Here is a 15535-nt window from a genome sequence, read left to right on the forward strand (position 1 = left end):
TGATGGATGACAAAGTTAAAAGTTTATACATTAATAAGTTTATTAATGAATAAAGTTTCAACTTCATGCATAATAAACAAGAATACACATGTAGAAACTAGTGACTGAAAGCAAGTTTTTAAAATTTGCTGTTAATTAAGGAGGACAAAAATAAAGATGTTTTTTATATTATCCTTTGCACTTTTCTGCTTTAAAAAATTTCTTTAAAACATACAATTTATACTAATAATAAATCAATTATTTAGTAACCATGAAATATATCTCCAGGCAATATAACCTTAAAAAGACATCATAATATCAACATTATGACATTAAGAACTAGTAATCAAGTAAGAACTGGTAATTTAATCTCAGATTTTTGCATCTAAGATTAATTTTCCTTTACTGTACTACAGTAAATTTTTACTACAAATTATTACAGTATAGTAAATTTTTCATAGTAGTCATCCCTCAGTATCCATGAGGGATTGGTTCCAATACCTTCTGTGGATACCAAAATCTGCAAATGCTTAAAAGTCCCTGATATAAAATGCATAGTACTTGCATATAGCCCTATGCACTATACAGTACTTTAAATCATCTCTAGATTACTTACAATGCCTATACAATGTAAGTACTATGTAAACAGTTGCTATACTATATTGTTTATGTAATAACGACAAGAAAACACGCCTGTACATGTTCACTACAGACTCAATTTTTTTTCCAAATATTTTCACTCCGTGTTTGGTTGAATCCATGATGCAGAACCCATGTATGTGAAAGGCTGACTGTATCTACTTTACCAATTAAAATGTAATTGTCCCTTGGCTTAGTGCTAATGTAAGAAGAAGGAGCAATTTTTAAAAACGCAGTTCTTCTTAATTTCACACCTAAATATACTTAGTTATATAATAACTGAACCCAAAAAGCCAAAATGACACTGCTCCTTTCACCTCCTAAAATGGCAAATTTTCAAATGGTAAGTGTAACATTGTTTTAATGACTTAAGCCATATCTTTAAAAAGGTTCACTGACAAATAAGTATACAGTATAGTATTTTAGTTTGTGTTTAATAATTATATTTTAAAAAACAAATTTGCTTGGAATTAAAGCACTTAGACATTCCCAGTAAAGTTACAAACAACTTTCTTACCTTGTTGCATCTGTGGATGTGTTGTGTAACTTGAAGGATGGGAATATGGCATGTATCCTGCAGGGCTTTGTGGGGCGTATGGACTAGGCACTGGGCTATTTTGCTGTGGCATAAATCTGTTCCCAGAGCTTGTCTGTGGTGGCACAAACCGGCTAAAACCCAAAACCCAAATAAAAAATATAAGGAAATAAAATAAACATGCTATTCCTTGAAATCTGACTGTCACAAAGTCCTCTGAACTCTTAGTTTATATATGTAAAATCTATGCAAACAGAAGAATCTTGCAAAATAGTCAAATAACATACAAAAATTGTTCACAATTCATAATCAAAGAGTTACAATAAAAAAGTTTTTAAAAACAGGTAATTTGTTTACTTATATAAAAGTACCAATCTGTTTAAGGTACTTAAAGCCATGCTCCGTAAATCTTATCTCAAACACATTAGTTATTTTAACATTTTTTGTCTGTATGAAATTACGTTACTAAGATGGTAGCTACTTCAATTAGCATATCAGACTATTTCCATATACAACATTTTAAGGCAAATGCAAAGTGGATTACTATTTAAGTATTTCAACTATTTAAACTCTAAATAATCCACCATTACCTAAATGTATGAACCATATATTCACCAGCATATTCACCATACAAGACAATATTTAATAAACGATATATACATATATTACCTGGAGGGGCTATGTGAGATAGTGGTTTGTTGATAATTGGAAGATGCAGGACTACTGTGCATGGAATTCTGAGAAAGTTTATACTGAGACATCATCATTCCTATGCAAAACACAAAAATACAGAACGTTATTTTCTTCTAACAGTAAAGTGTCCTTTAAATAACTGAAATCAGTTATTCTTTCAAACATTCCAGAGATTTTTTTGATCAATGTTTTCATTTCAAAGAGCAAAATATAGACACTGTAAAACTGTAAATTTCAAGAACAATTTTATTACAACACCATTTTCCATAAAACTAATCCAGGACTAGAAACAGAGATTATAATATTTTTAAAAAATTTACTTGCTTACTCAATATTCTATTATTTAGCCTTAGAATTGAAAAGATTTTTTAAAAAGTTGTCTTATCTAACCTCGCACCTAACACAATACACTTCCTTCTACAACAGGACTCAGGGTAGTTTTTATTACATGAATATTTTATCATATACATCTCTCATGCTTGGGAACTTAATTTCACAAAACTATTTGTATTATCATGGTTCAGACACAGGTTTTAAAAAGTACTTTATTTATGGGCTGAAAGTTTGAATTCCTGCAATTTCCATCTGAATGTCTTCTGAAGCAAAACAGAATGTACCTATTCCTTCTTTCACAATAACTCTTTGTCACATAGTAGGGATTAACGGAATATTTTATTAAAAAATAAAAACCTGTGAAGAGCATTCTGGTTCTTACATTTATTTCCAAGCTAGACATTATTTCTCAATTATTCACATGACATTTCATTATATGGGAGACACAGAAAAATTCACTTATTTAGACATTTCAAAATCAGATAAAAATCTACAAATAACACCCTGAATTTTCTTATGATTTCTATAGCCAATCTCTTTTTTGGCAGCTGCAAGCATCAAATTGTATTTCCAAATTTCATTTCCTGCTGTTGTTATAAAAAGTGGCTTTCACTAGAAATATTCAAACAGAAGTTGATTTGCTAAGAGTACTACAAAAGAGATTGTAGCTGAATGAAATTAGGTTTCAAAATCGCCTCTAAGTCTACCATTGAAGGGTGTTTTCTTAAGTATGTAGTCTAAATTTCAACTTCTGACTTTTCTTTTCCAACTCAAACTCAGCACAGAATTGTTTTGCTCCATAGCTTAATAGCTTAATTACTATAATTATTGTTGCTGGAGGTTTTTTTTTTTTTTCTTTTGGAGGGAGATGAACACTCAATGAGACAGGAGTTAAAAAGCTTTTCCCCCCTGAATTAACAGCCATCACTGGGGACAAACTGGAATTACTAGTTTGAAAGCAATGGCTTTCTAAATAAAACGGGTAAATGAAATTCTAACAGTCCTTTTCAATTAATTCTAAGTTCCAAAGAACTATGATTAAACTGATTTGCATTTTATTACAATTTTCTCCACATGCATGACTCATATTTAAACTTAACAACCCCAAAATCAACTTTTAAAATTTCTATTTTATTTTTATTTTTTATTTTTCAATGAGACAGGGTCTCTCTGCATTGCCCAGGCTGGTCTTGAACTCCTGGGCTCAAGCAATCCTCCTACCTTGGCCTCCCAAGTGCCAGGATTACAGGCGTGAGCCACCACGCCCAGCCAACTTTTAAAATTTCAAAGCCATATATCACCAGGAAAATGCTTTAAAAAAAAAAAATAACATGCAATTAATTGATTAATTTTAAATGCTAGTTTATGCTTTTACAAAGTAGGGTATATAGAAATCAAACAATATTTTGGACTAAAAAACAAGTATATGTAGTATAAAACACAAAATATGTGACTGAGAGGTGAACACTCTAAAAGTTTTTATCAGGGTGATTTACTACCCAAATACTCAAAAATGTAAGTTGCAAAAATGTAGTATTAGTAGCCTTAGATTCATTTATCCAATATTAGATTTACTCACATTCTCATAAAACTAATACTCCTACTCTTATTAGTCTTTCTTCCACACAACTCTTTCCACATTTTCTTTCAATTCCAACATTTTTCCAGAAAGCCGTCATAACTCTAGCTTCCTTCATTATTTATATCTGTCTCCTACTACTGCAATCTAACTTATTAGTTCTGGTGAAGTCAGGGCCCTGTCGTGCATACCTACCTTCAACTTGCTAAAAGGCAAGTCAGTCAGAAGCATCCCCATTATGCATTTTGAGGAATCAATAGTAACTATGCAATTGCTTTCAAAATACCATTCAAACAACACAAGTACACAGAATCAGCAAAGCAATATTATTTAAAGGAAACAGAATGGGAAGCATCATGGAAGTGCTGCCAACAAAGTAAACCAAAACCAAAATGAATTTGGCAAAATTATTTTATTTATTTTTTCTTTTTGTTTGGAGACAGGGTCTCGCTCTGTTGCCCAGGCTGGAGGGCAGTGGTGCAATCTCAGCTCACTGCAGCCTTGACCTCCTGAGCTCAAGCGATCTTCCCACTTCAACCTCCCAAGTAGCTGGGACTACAGGCGCACACCATAATGCCTGGCTAGTTGTTGTATTTTTTTGTAGAGACAGGGTTTCACCATGTTGCCCAGGCTGGTCTTAACTCCTGGCCTGAGGCAATCCACCTGCCTCAGCTTCCAAAAGTGCTGGGATTACAGGCGTGAGTCACCATGCCCGGCTGATAAAATTCTTAAATACAATTATTTAATTAACAAAGTTGAACTTTCTGAAGTTGTCCAAGCTATTCCTGCCCTGACTATTTTAATCTTGAGAGCCAAACAGGCACTTGGGCTTGTCAAATTCAGTAAGCTTGAACAGAACAATGCTCTTAACCCAAAGGTACTCCATGACTACATAAAAATTATATCTGTGTTGGATGTAATATTTTTATTATTTTATAATACCATGAATCAATTTTTCTTTAATAATAATACTTAACCAATTTTTCTGTTGCTAAGGCAACAGGAGTATTAAATCAATTACTAGAAAACCATGAATATAATCACAATCAGTATTAAAACTCTATATACCTGCTACAATGTACATGTTCAAAAGCTTTGCAAATATTTATTTAATTAATGAAATACTTATTTCAAATTAATTCTGATTTTCTAAAACAAAAAAATTTTTAAGCTGAGTAAACTGATATATTCCAACATATTTAACAAAATACACTTAAAGCTTTGTCTAATTCTCAAGGAATTTAGTTACATATTAAACTACAAGAATCTTATCAGTTTAGTTTCCTTCTTGTTCTTGGCTTGACTGAAGGCATAAACATCACATTCCTGATAGGCCAGCTTGTTAAAGAAGACACCTGGATTTAAATATGTATAAAACAAGTTTGATATGGGAATTCAGTTATTAAGAAACTCACCACTTTGTACATATCTGTTCTGCATGCTTTTCTCCCTGAAAACATTAGGACTCCTTGCCAGGATGGCCTGCAACAAGACTGGTATGTCACCTTCTGGGTCATCACTGCCAAGGTTATCTTTCAACTCTCTGGCATTGAGAAAATAAGTATCAAAAATTAAAATGGTGACTGATTCTTAAGAAGACTTATCATATAAAAGTAAATCACACTGGTATGGCCAACAATATGAATTTTTTTTTTTTTTGAGACGAAGTCTCACTCTTGTCCCCCAGGCTGGAGTGCAATGGTACAATCTCAGCTCACTGCAACCTCCGTCTCCCAGGTTCAAGTGATTCTCTTGCCTCAGCCTCCCGAGTAGCTGGGATTACAGGTGCCTGCCACCACGCCCAGCTAATTTTTGTATTTTTAGTAGAGACAGGGTTTCACCATGTTGGCCAGGCTGGTCTCTAACTTCTGACCTCAGATGGTCTGCCCGCCTCGGCCTCCCAAAGTGCTGGGATTACAGGTGTGAGCCACTGTGGCTGACCCAACAGTTATGAATTTTCAAATATGCTATCCCTGGGAGAAATATAATTATCAAAAATAACAGAGAGGGATTCTTCTAAGGACAATCTTTTTCTTCATTTTACTTTACACAGTCAAGAGAAAAAAAGCCCAAAACACTATTTTATTGAACTATGAGTTTAATAATTTCCAAGTAGTTCTAAAATAGAAAAGAAATACATTCTATTCTAAACTATTCAAAATAATGGAAGGGTAGACAAGTGAAAGTTACACAAAAAGTTGATATTTGGTATTGGAATATATTTTCTTACAACTGAATATGAGTCTGACTTTCTGGGAATGTCTTACAAATAAGATACTGTTGCCACACTGATAAAGACAAGACCCAGAGGTTATGTAATTTTTCCATCTTACATTGCTTTCTCAAATAATGTCATGGTGTGGGAGAAGCGGAAACCAAACAGCAAATTTCAATACACTTCACAGCAGCAATTTTCAATAAACTTCAATGTAAGTAGCAAATTAAATTCATAACCATGGGAGATGATGGTAAAATTAATTATAGGCAGTGTTTTAACTTTACATTATACATGTCAATGTTCTACTCATTGGATCTAACCATGAAGACCTATAAAGATGGTGTCCAATGATAAGACTCACTACATTTCCAGGGCAATCTTACAGGAGCTCTCCATAAAATAAGTCCTTATTTTACGTGTGCTATTTCCTTTACATCTTTAAATATTTGGTGAAAACTACTGAATAAGTATGTACAAGCATAAGAAGTGATTTAGAGGCTGGGCACAGTGGCTCACCCCTATAATCCTAGCACTTTGGGAGGCCGAGGTGGGTGGATCACCTGAAGTCGGGAATTTGAGACCAGCCTGGCCAATATGGTGAAAACCTGTCTCTACTAAAAATACAAAAATTAGCCAGGCATGGTGGTGGGGGCCTGTAATCCCAGCTACTTGGGAGGTTGAGACAGAACAATCACTTGAACCCAGGAGGTGGAGGTTGCAGTGAGCCGAGATTGCACCACTGCACTCCAGCCTGGGCAACAGAGCAAGACTCCATCTCAAAAAAAAAAAAAAAAAAAAAAAAAAAGAAGTGATTTAGATATTGCTGAATTTTTGGAGTGACAAAATATTAGTAGTAGTATACTTCTTTCTGATTTTAACCAATCATTTCTTAGCTTCTCCATTAGAAAATCCATTTAGTAAGTATCTCACCTTAGAGTCATCAGCTTTAAAAATGCCCCAAAAATATGTACCGCATCTAATGCAGATATCTCTCCATTATAATGTGTTTATCCTCATTCCCCTACATGATGAATTTTTAAATTAAAAAAATAAAGAATGCCAGGTTACATGAGTAACATTGTGTGGTGGAATACGAAGGGATAAGAATGAGAGATTTTACTTTTTACACATTTTTGTGTTGTTGTTATAAATATGTATTGGTTTTGCAGTGAAAAATAATTTTTTTTTTCCCCAGACGGAGTCTTACTCTGTTGCCAGGCTGGAGTGCAGTGGCGTGATCTCGGCTCACTGCAACCTCTGCCTCCCGGGTTCAAGTGATTCTCCTGCCTCAGCCTCCCGAGTAGCTGGGACTACAGGCGCCCGCCACCACGCCTGGCTAATTTTTTTTTTCTTTTGTATTTTTAGTAGAGATGGGGTTTCACCATGTTGGCCAGGATGGTCTCAATCTCTTGATCTCGTGATCCGCCTGCCTCGGCCTCCCAAAGTGCTGGGATTACAGGTGTGAGCCACCGCGCCCAGACAGGGATATAGTTTCATGACCAGATCTCTGCACAAATGATGGATCCCCCAAGATAAGTTCAAAAGAGCTGAAAAAATATCCATAGAGCTACATGGGTCAGAATTATTATCTAAAAATAAATATTGCCTACTTAAATCTCATTAATCTATTATTGCAATAAGACTATATTCTCCCTCGGATATGGATATTTTTAAAAAATAAACTATGTATCTAAAAATTTCTGAAATAAAACCAGGAATACGGATTCTCTTAGTAAGGCCAAAACTTTTCACTTATAGTAGATATAAAATTGATCATACTTACATGTGATCTGTTGATACCTGGTTGAGGCTATGGACAAGCTGTGAAACCAAATTGTCATCCCTACAAGCCAAAAGGCAGTTCACCTCTTCTGCTATTCGTGCATTAAAGAGAAGGCTCTTTGTAGTTGTAGCAGGTAAAGGAGATGGAAGAGGCAGCTGGTTCAGGACTATTTGGAATAAAATCAGATTATTAGAAATTGAGTGACTGTAGAAGTCTCTTTAGTGCTTATCTGTATTTTGGGATTAAAAGTAAGTTATAAATATCAATGTGACAAATTATTAAAAGGCATTCCTCCTCTTCCTAACAAACCTCAATCAACCCTACAAAACTTCCAAAACATCACTTGGACCATAATAGATTATACTAGTCTCTAGGAATAAAATTCAGCTCCCTTATATTCATCCTTGCTTTTCATTTCTTAAATTTTATTAACAAATGACTAGTGAAAAGGGCATGGTTACAAACTAACTTCCAATGTAGCAATTCATTAATCTCATTTGTTCTTGTTTATAAGATTTTTCAGAATCAATAGTATGCTCATACAAATAAATAACAATATCTGACTCTTCATAAAGTAGACAAGTAACGTTTTTTAAAAGCTTAAGAATATACAAATAAATACCTCACTTTAGCAAGGAAGCATTCATAGCATAGAATTCTGTAAGAATATTAAAATATTCTTCTAAATTCCAAATCCCTAGTTGTCTCCTACTTATTCTCTTCTAATAGCAAACAAAAGAACATAAATGTTTTATAGTTGCTTAAATTCAGCCGTTTAATCTCTGTTCACCTAACAAATTTGTTCATTTGTCTAAAGGTTAAGAAAGCTCACTAAAATATCAGGTGTCTTTGTTTTTGGCTTAATTTCTAATCACCTATACAGTATAATTATCATGGTGCTCAGCCTCAATAGGTACCAACAGGATTTTCATTAATAAAAACACAGAAAATAAATTATTACTTAATGAACAGGGCTTCCTGGAAAGACAAAATATTTAGGTATAGCAAAGATCATGGGGAGAAAAACCAAAAAGAAATTCCTGACAGTATATCTGATTTTGAACTCCTATTTATGCCTTACCTACACCAAAGTGATAATAAAAACTAATGCCAGTTTCAAAAAGTTTTCTTACCTGAGTAATGCTGACCCAATCACCTACAGCACTCTCCTGTTAATTTAGACCTCATAAACTAGTTACGCTTATTTCCTAAGCTCAAAGCTAACAGGCTGTTATCTATTTTACCCCACTAAAACCAACTGGAAATTCACAAAACAAAACAAAAGCCAGAAAAGTTGTATTTGGAGGATACTGAAAATGGACAAAAACATTTCTTGAAGATACTTTCTCCTAGCTCCCTTATTATGAAGTCCCAAATCTTGCATAATGCTATCCAAAGAAAAGTATGCCATCCTCTCACTTTCTACCCTTCCCTCTCATATCTTTTTCCTTTTATTTATTCAGGTAGGATGACACAGTAACTAAAATTGTAGGTAGCTTTTCGTATCATAATTCAAGGACTAAGAATTATAGTTACAAATGCCTAACAAAAGAATAAATCTGTGAAAAATTGAGTTACATTAAATAAATCTCAAAAGACTGGCAATGTTCTTTAAAATTCTTAAGTCCTTAGAGTAAAATAGGCTGCTGATACCTCCAACAAGCTCCAACAGATTACTGAACATGACAACCAAAATAAACATCACTAAGAAGTTAGATAAATTAGGCTATCAATTTTTTTTTTCTTTAAAGGGCAGTTTCAGTTGCTATTTCTGTAAATGTGTTTTAAAGAACCTATAATAATTTTTAGAACAGTCACTGTAAAAATTATTGTTAACACACAGTAGAACTTAAATTAGATAAATTAACCAAACTTACGGTCTGTGAGACTAGCAATCCCCGCAAGAGTAGTAATGGGGACATGGGGCATATCCCCATTCATCCTGAATTTCTGGAATGGTGTTGCCTATAAAAGTACTTAGTTCAGGTGCCAGCTGTCATTACTTCCCATTTCCCAAACACTGCAACACACAAAACAGACAATTATTTGTAGAAATATGTCAGATATATTACTATGAGGAAAATGCTTAATCACTATAAAAAAAAGTTACTGCTTTGGTTTGTTCAACCTATATAATAATCATTTTCACATACCACTTATTACATGTTAAGCAATTGCAAAGTGCTTTGCACACATTAATTCAGTTCTCACAACAACCCAGTACAGTAGCTACTATTGTTTTTTGCATTTTACTAAGAGGAAATTAATTTACAGTGAGTTTAAAGTAACTAGTGGAGCAAGAATTAGAACCAAAGCAATCTGGTTCCAGAGTTTGTTTCTTAACTGCTAGGCTGGATTGCTAGAAAGGAATACTTGATCAACCTCGACAAGCACTGCAATTCATTTCCACATTATAAGCACGTTAAACATTTAACCTCATAATCTAGCTTCAACTTGCCTTTCTAGCTGTGTCTTTTATCACTATCCTACATAAACCACCCTCTCCAACCAACCTGATCTAATCAGATTCTCCCAAATCTCCCTTGTGTATTCCCATCTTTATACATTTCCTTAAGACATTCTTCCTACCTAGGGAGCCCATTCCTACTTTGGTCCAAATCCTATAATTCTTCAAGATCCAAAGCACGTTCCCACGATTTCATGAAACCTCAAATTCATCCAAATGAGTATCTTAATCTACTCTGAACTTATGACATTTATTGCCCAATATTATTTTGGTAAATAATTATATATTCCTTTGTGACATCTTTTGAAACTTGTCTTGTTTCAATCTTGCACGATTACTTAATGTTCATGTACTTAGCTTGTCTTTCCAACTATCACTACATGTTTCTTACAAGTCACATAATCAATATGCAACCACATAAAGGACAAAGACGTGTTAACATTTTTAATGTTCCCCATACAAATGACTTAATTGACTTTAATGTTCAGTATTTATCATGATGGAATTCTCTCTCTCTTCACACACAGAAAAATATATGAAGACATTCTGTAAAACTGAACACTTTGTTATTCTGTTCCAAGCCCCCACATTTTTCTCTTATTTTCAACATATGGCTTGTAAAACATTTATCTTTCCTTTAACAGTACTTGGTAAGTCCTTTTTTGTAAGTAGATAATATTTTAACAATGTACGCATTAATCAAAGATATGCTCTCATTAAGTGACTTTTACTTTATAAATTAATCAGCAAATGGAAGTCTACATCAACTAAACCATAGAGCTAAGATTAAAAACGGAATTGTAATTTCCAGTTTAAAAAACTTAAATATTTATCTTTTTAAGGTTGTATTTGCTAGTCAGTCACTTTTAAGAGAACCTCTTAAGTTTTTGAGTTGTAAATGTCAAACATTCAAATGACATAATACTAATAATTTCCCTTACTCATATGTCTGAATGCAACATTGCAAATAGAATTATTTAACGTATAATTATACGGGTAGTTAAAACTAAGAATTTCCTTCACCCCAAAAATTATTATTATAAATATAAGACCTATTGCACAAAGGTACATTAAACTGGTACACACACACATGCGCGCACACACACACACACACACACACACACAGTTTAACAGAGTTATAAAGTAAGCATCCATAGAATCATCATCCAAAAGGCTAGCATTCTGGTTCCTTCTAGGGGTATTAACTATCTTGTCTTTGTGGTAATCATTTCCTCTTTTTTCTTTACAGTTTAAAGACCTTTATATGTACATTCTTTACTAATTGCCAGCTAAGGGAAAAAACATTACTTTCCTTTGGTGAATGACTGACAAAATTTCTAGCAGAAGCCCACTGAAAGGAAAAGGCATAGGAAATAATATAGGAAAGCTATAATCACTACTAGCTATTCTATATTTGTCCATTTGCTACACTGTGAAATTACTAATTTCTACTCTTTGAAATTATTAATTTGATTATTTAACAATTACTAAAGAAATTTAATGCAACACTGCATAGTTAGTAGTCACATCAAGCACTTTAAAAAGTTGGTTGGAATTTAAAATCTGATAAAGGTCACCAAAACACAATGAATTTTTCCTAAATTTATGCTAATAAGAAAGTTCCAACTTATGCTCAGTAATTAATGGAAAGAAACCATTGAATGAAAATTACAGATCACAAAAATATCTTGTTATTCATATACAACTCACTGTTGTACACGTACACTGCCATATTCAAGCAGATTAAGTAACAAATGACTGTATTTAATTATTTAACTCAGAGAATAGGAACCTAAAGAGAGTAATATGCTAGAGGATTCTACTGTGGGCTATCTGACTGTTTTCTTAAGTCCCAGGTGAGTAACAAATAGAGCAGATCCAACCCCAGGCTAGGATTTTTAGCCTAAAAATGACTATGTATTTAGTTACCCATATATGAACTAGAAGATTAATAAACCTAACCACAAGATTGCGCTTTTCACAGTGACATAAAAATGCACTGAAATGATGTCAACTAAACACTGGGAGTAAAGGGGAAAGGGCGGGAGAGCAACAATACTTACTTGGTTTAAAGTGCTTTAATTACACGTTGATAGATGATTACTGACAAAAATATTTGATCTTCACTGCTGAACTATGGCTAATTCCACTGGAATCCAAGATTTTGAAGAACAGCAGAGGAATTTGGTAGAAATGAGGTTACAATTTTAGCTAAAGTCACAGCTTTTAATAAATGTAAGTAATCTGTGGAAATGTTGCTACTTTACGTTGGAAGGTGACCAGGGTCCATCAAGAAATAGCGTTCCTAGGATTCTAAACATGAACAAACACAACCCTAACTAACTAGCTATGACATTTTTGGCTCTGGATTGAATAATGTTTTGGACTGCTTGGCTCTGTGAAAGTATATTGTTTTTCGTAAAACTGAAGCTGACATGTGTCTAGAATGAAACTGCAACTAAACTGTAAAGAAGATTTTAATGAGGGCTTTAAAACTGTCACTTAAGGTAGTGCTTTACAATCTGTGATTGGTGACTGATTAGTAGATTATAAAATAAATTTAGTGGGTTGAACACTGAAAGGGATGGAGGGAATAGAACTATAAGAGTATACTGCACAGTGCTTTGTGAGTTCAGGTAAAATGTCTTTAAAATTGTGGGTAAATTTTAAACCAGGCAAAGCCATCTGAGAGTTGCTGATTTGAAAAAATGGAAGAGTGAGGAAAGTAGCCCACCTCATAAGTGGTGATGAGAATAAAATAAAATAATGCACATATATCATTTGACATACCACCTGGCACATAGTAAGTGATCCAGAAAGTTAACAGCATTACTAAACAGATTTGGGAGAACAGATGAAGAACAGGAGTCTTTTCAAAACAAATAGAGGGAAAGGCATCTTTTCAATACAAATAATTCCTACTTCTAAAAGATCTATTATAAATAATTATTTGGCATTCCAGTATATATTTCACCACAGTGTTAAAAGTCATAGTCTTGGGCCTGCTCACCTACAATTATTTAAATCATAAGGTAGGAGAAATAAATACTGGCAACAGAAAGCAGAAAAAAATTTAACTGTTGTAATACTAAGAACTAAATCGAACAAAATACATTGAGAAATCATTTATAAACTAAATTTAAGAATGGCTGGAGGTTTAATTAAAAGAATGCTTAATTAGGGGAAGATATTATAGTAAATTATCAATTTAGTCCATTCTAATGAGTCTGAAGGGAACTTTTAAGCATTTGCCAAGATTTTTAAAGACTCCACTTCTTCATTTAATTTCACAACAAAATTTACAACTTCCTCAAGCAAACAAAAGAAATGCAAATAAAACAGTATCAGTAGGGATTATAATAATACTAAAATTGGGACAGATTTGGAATAAAAGGCATTCTTATTATCTGATGGTAGATAAACTTTCTGGAGGGCCACTTTGCACCCTATAACCAACGCCTTAAAAAAATGCATCATTTTTTCTCAACAATTTCACTTTTAGAAATATATCCTAAAGAAATAATCATATACATGTTAACATACACATGTAGATATTCCCACATTTTTACTTTTAGTGATTAAAAAATAGAAATGGTAACTCATGTTTGCTCAGCACTTACTATGTAATAAATTTAATCCTCATTTAATCCTCATATGAACCTGAGGTGCTAATATTACAGTTCTATTTGATGAAGAATGTGATGTACAGAGAAGATAAATAATTTGCCTAAGGCCATACAGCTGGAGTCAAGATCAGGCTATCTGGCACATGGACACTTAAACTAACAGCTAAAATGTATAACAATATTATTAGTATAACAAATGATGGTACATCCATGAGAGATTACTATGCATACACAATCAATGTACTCAAAATATATAGCCAAGAAGAAAGAGATTAATTAGGCTGTGTGTTTGAATCCAAGCTCCCCCACTTACTACATAACCTTGGACAACTTATTTAATCTCTGCACCTCAGTTTCCTCATCTCTGATATACGAGGTAGGTAATTATTATTAAATTTTGTTGTGAGGATGAAATAATATGTGTAAAGTTCTTAGAATTGTGCTGGGCATGTACTAAGTGTTCGTTAAATGCAAGCTGTTATTTGTTATATATTCTTCTGCATCTTGCTTTTGCCATGTATATTATCTTAGAAATCTTTCATTTATATAGATGTCTCATTCTTTTTTAAATATTATTTTATGGGTTGATTGAAACATCCAGTTTAAAAGACTGTTAGTCAGTATACTACACCATGTGACAGTAAAGTATGGTGACTCTGGCTTTATGGAGTTAGGATCCTTACTTTATAACCACATTTAGTATGTGATTCACATTTCTATGGCACTTCAATTACTCTTACTTCCTTCTTGATCTGAACTATTGAGCAGAAAGCAAAATTCACTTTGAGGAAAATCAGTTTTGGATACAAGATTACAACGAGTAAGTAAACACCATGGTATTTTTTATGTTAAGTTCATAACCTTTCTTTTCAAAATTTGTACAATGACATTTTAGCAAATGAATCTTACCAAGCACAAACCCCTTATTTCCTCCATCTTTGAATACACTAAAAATGAGCTAAATACATGATGGATGTAAGATACGATTTTGGTAACTTTTCTCATAATAACTATTCAATCTGTCTTAGTAATTTAATAAATTGCTTTAAACTCTACTTTGTGTTGTTTTCCAGAAAAATCTGCTTCATCTTGTCTTTAACATAACTAAAGCATTTTCCTTTTACTATGCTTAATAGTTAACAGTTTAAAATGCCGTATCAGGTTACATAACAGTTCATTCAAACCTGTAAGTACCTCCTGAGTTATAAGTGGCACCCAACACAACATACTATTTCTAAAATATTTAGTCCTTCATGACGCATCCAATTAATATTTATCTTATGTTACTGTGTCAGACACTATGCTAGGCAAGCAAAGTACAATGGTTAACAAGATGGAACATCCTCTGCCCTTTAAAATTTGAGTTTGGCCACAAGAATGTGGTAAAGGGGGGTACATATTTCAGAGGGAGAAAAGAGAAAGAATCATTGAATTAAAGCCTGAACCAACTTTACAGTGATGATTCTATATTTTAATCTCTCAACAAATTGGCACTAAAATAAAGAAGAATGGCAAAGATTCTTGAAATTCATGAAAAGATATTAAAGATATATTGCTAACTGAAAATATCAATGTGCACATCATAAGCTCATCAACCAAGCTAAATACTTCTGCTTAAAACACATTTTCATAAAAATGATGGTCTAGGCATGAAAAAAAAGAACATTATTAAACCTTTAACAA

The 15535-nt window shown here is 33.2% G+C and overlaps 1 protein-coding gene across 3 annotated transcripts in view; it reads right to left on the minus strand.

Annotated features, from left to right (window-relative positions):
• Positions 1–15535, minus strand: part of NIPBL (NIPBL cohesin loading factor) — a 187341-nt gene that overhangs the window by 99900 nt on the left and 71906 nt on the right. For all 3 annotated transcript variants that reach the window (XM_003806649.5, XM_008956019.4, XM_063604507.1), the window contains exons 2-6: positions 9637–9779; positions 7760–7925; positions 5174–5301; positions 1823–1922; positions 1136–1287 (exon numbers count right to left, since the gene is read on the minus strand). In XM_003806649.5, the coding sequence (XP_003806697.1) occupies positions 1136–1287; positions 1823–1922; positions 5174–5301; positions 7760–7925; positions 9637–9700 (610 nt within the window). In that variant the 5' untranslated portion in view covers positions 9701–9779. The remainder of the gene's footprint in view (positions 1–1135; positions 1288–1822; positions 1923–5173; positions 5302–7759; positions 7926–9636; positions 9780–15535) is intronic.

Source organism: Pan paniscus, chromosome 4 (assembly GCF_029289425.2).
Source record: "Pan paniscus chromosome 4, NHGRI_mPanPan1-v2.0_pri, whole genome shotgun sequence".
In the NCBI taxonomy this organism is placed as follows: domain Eukaryota; kingdom Metazoa; phylum Chordata; class Mammalia; order Primates; family Hominidae; genus Pan; species Pan paniscus.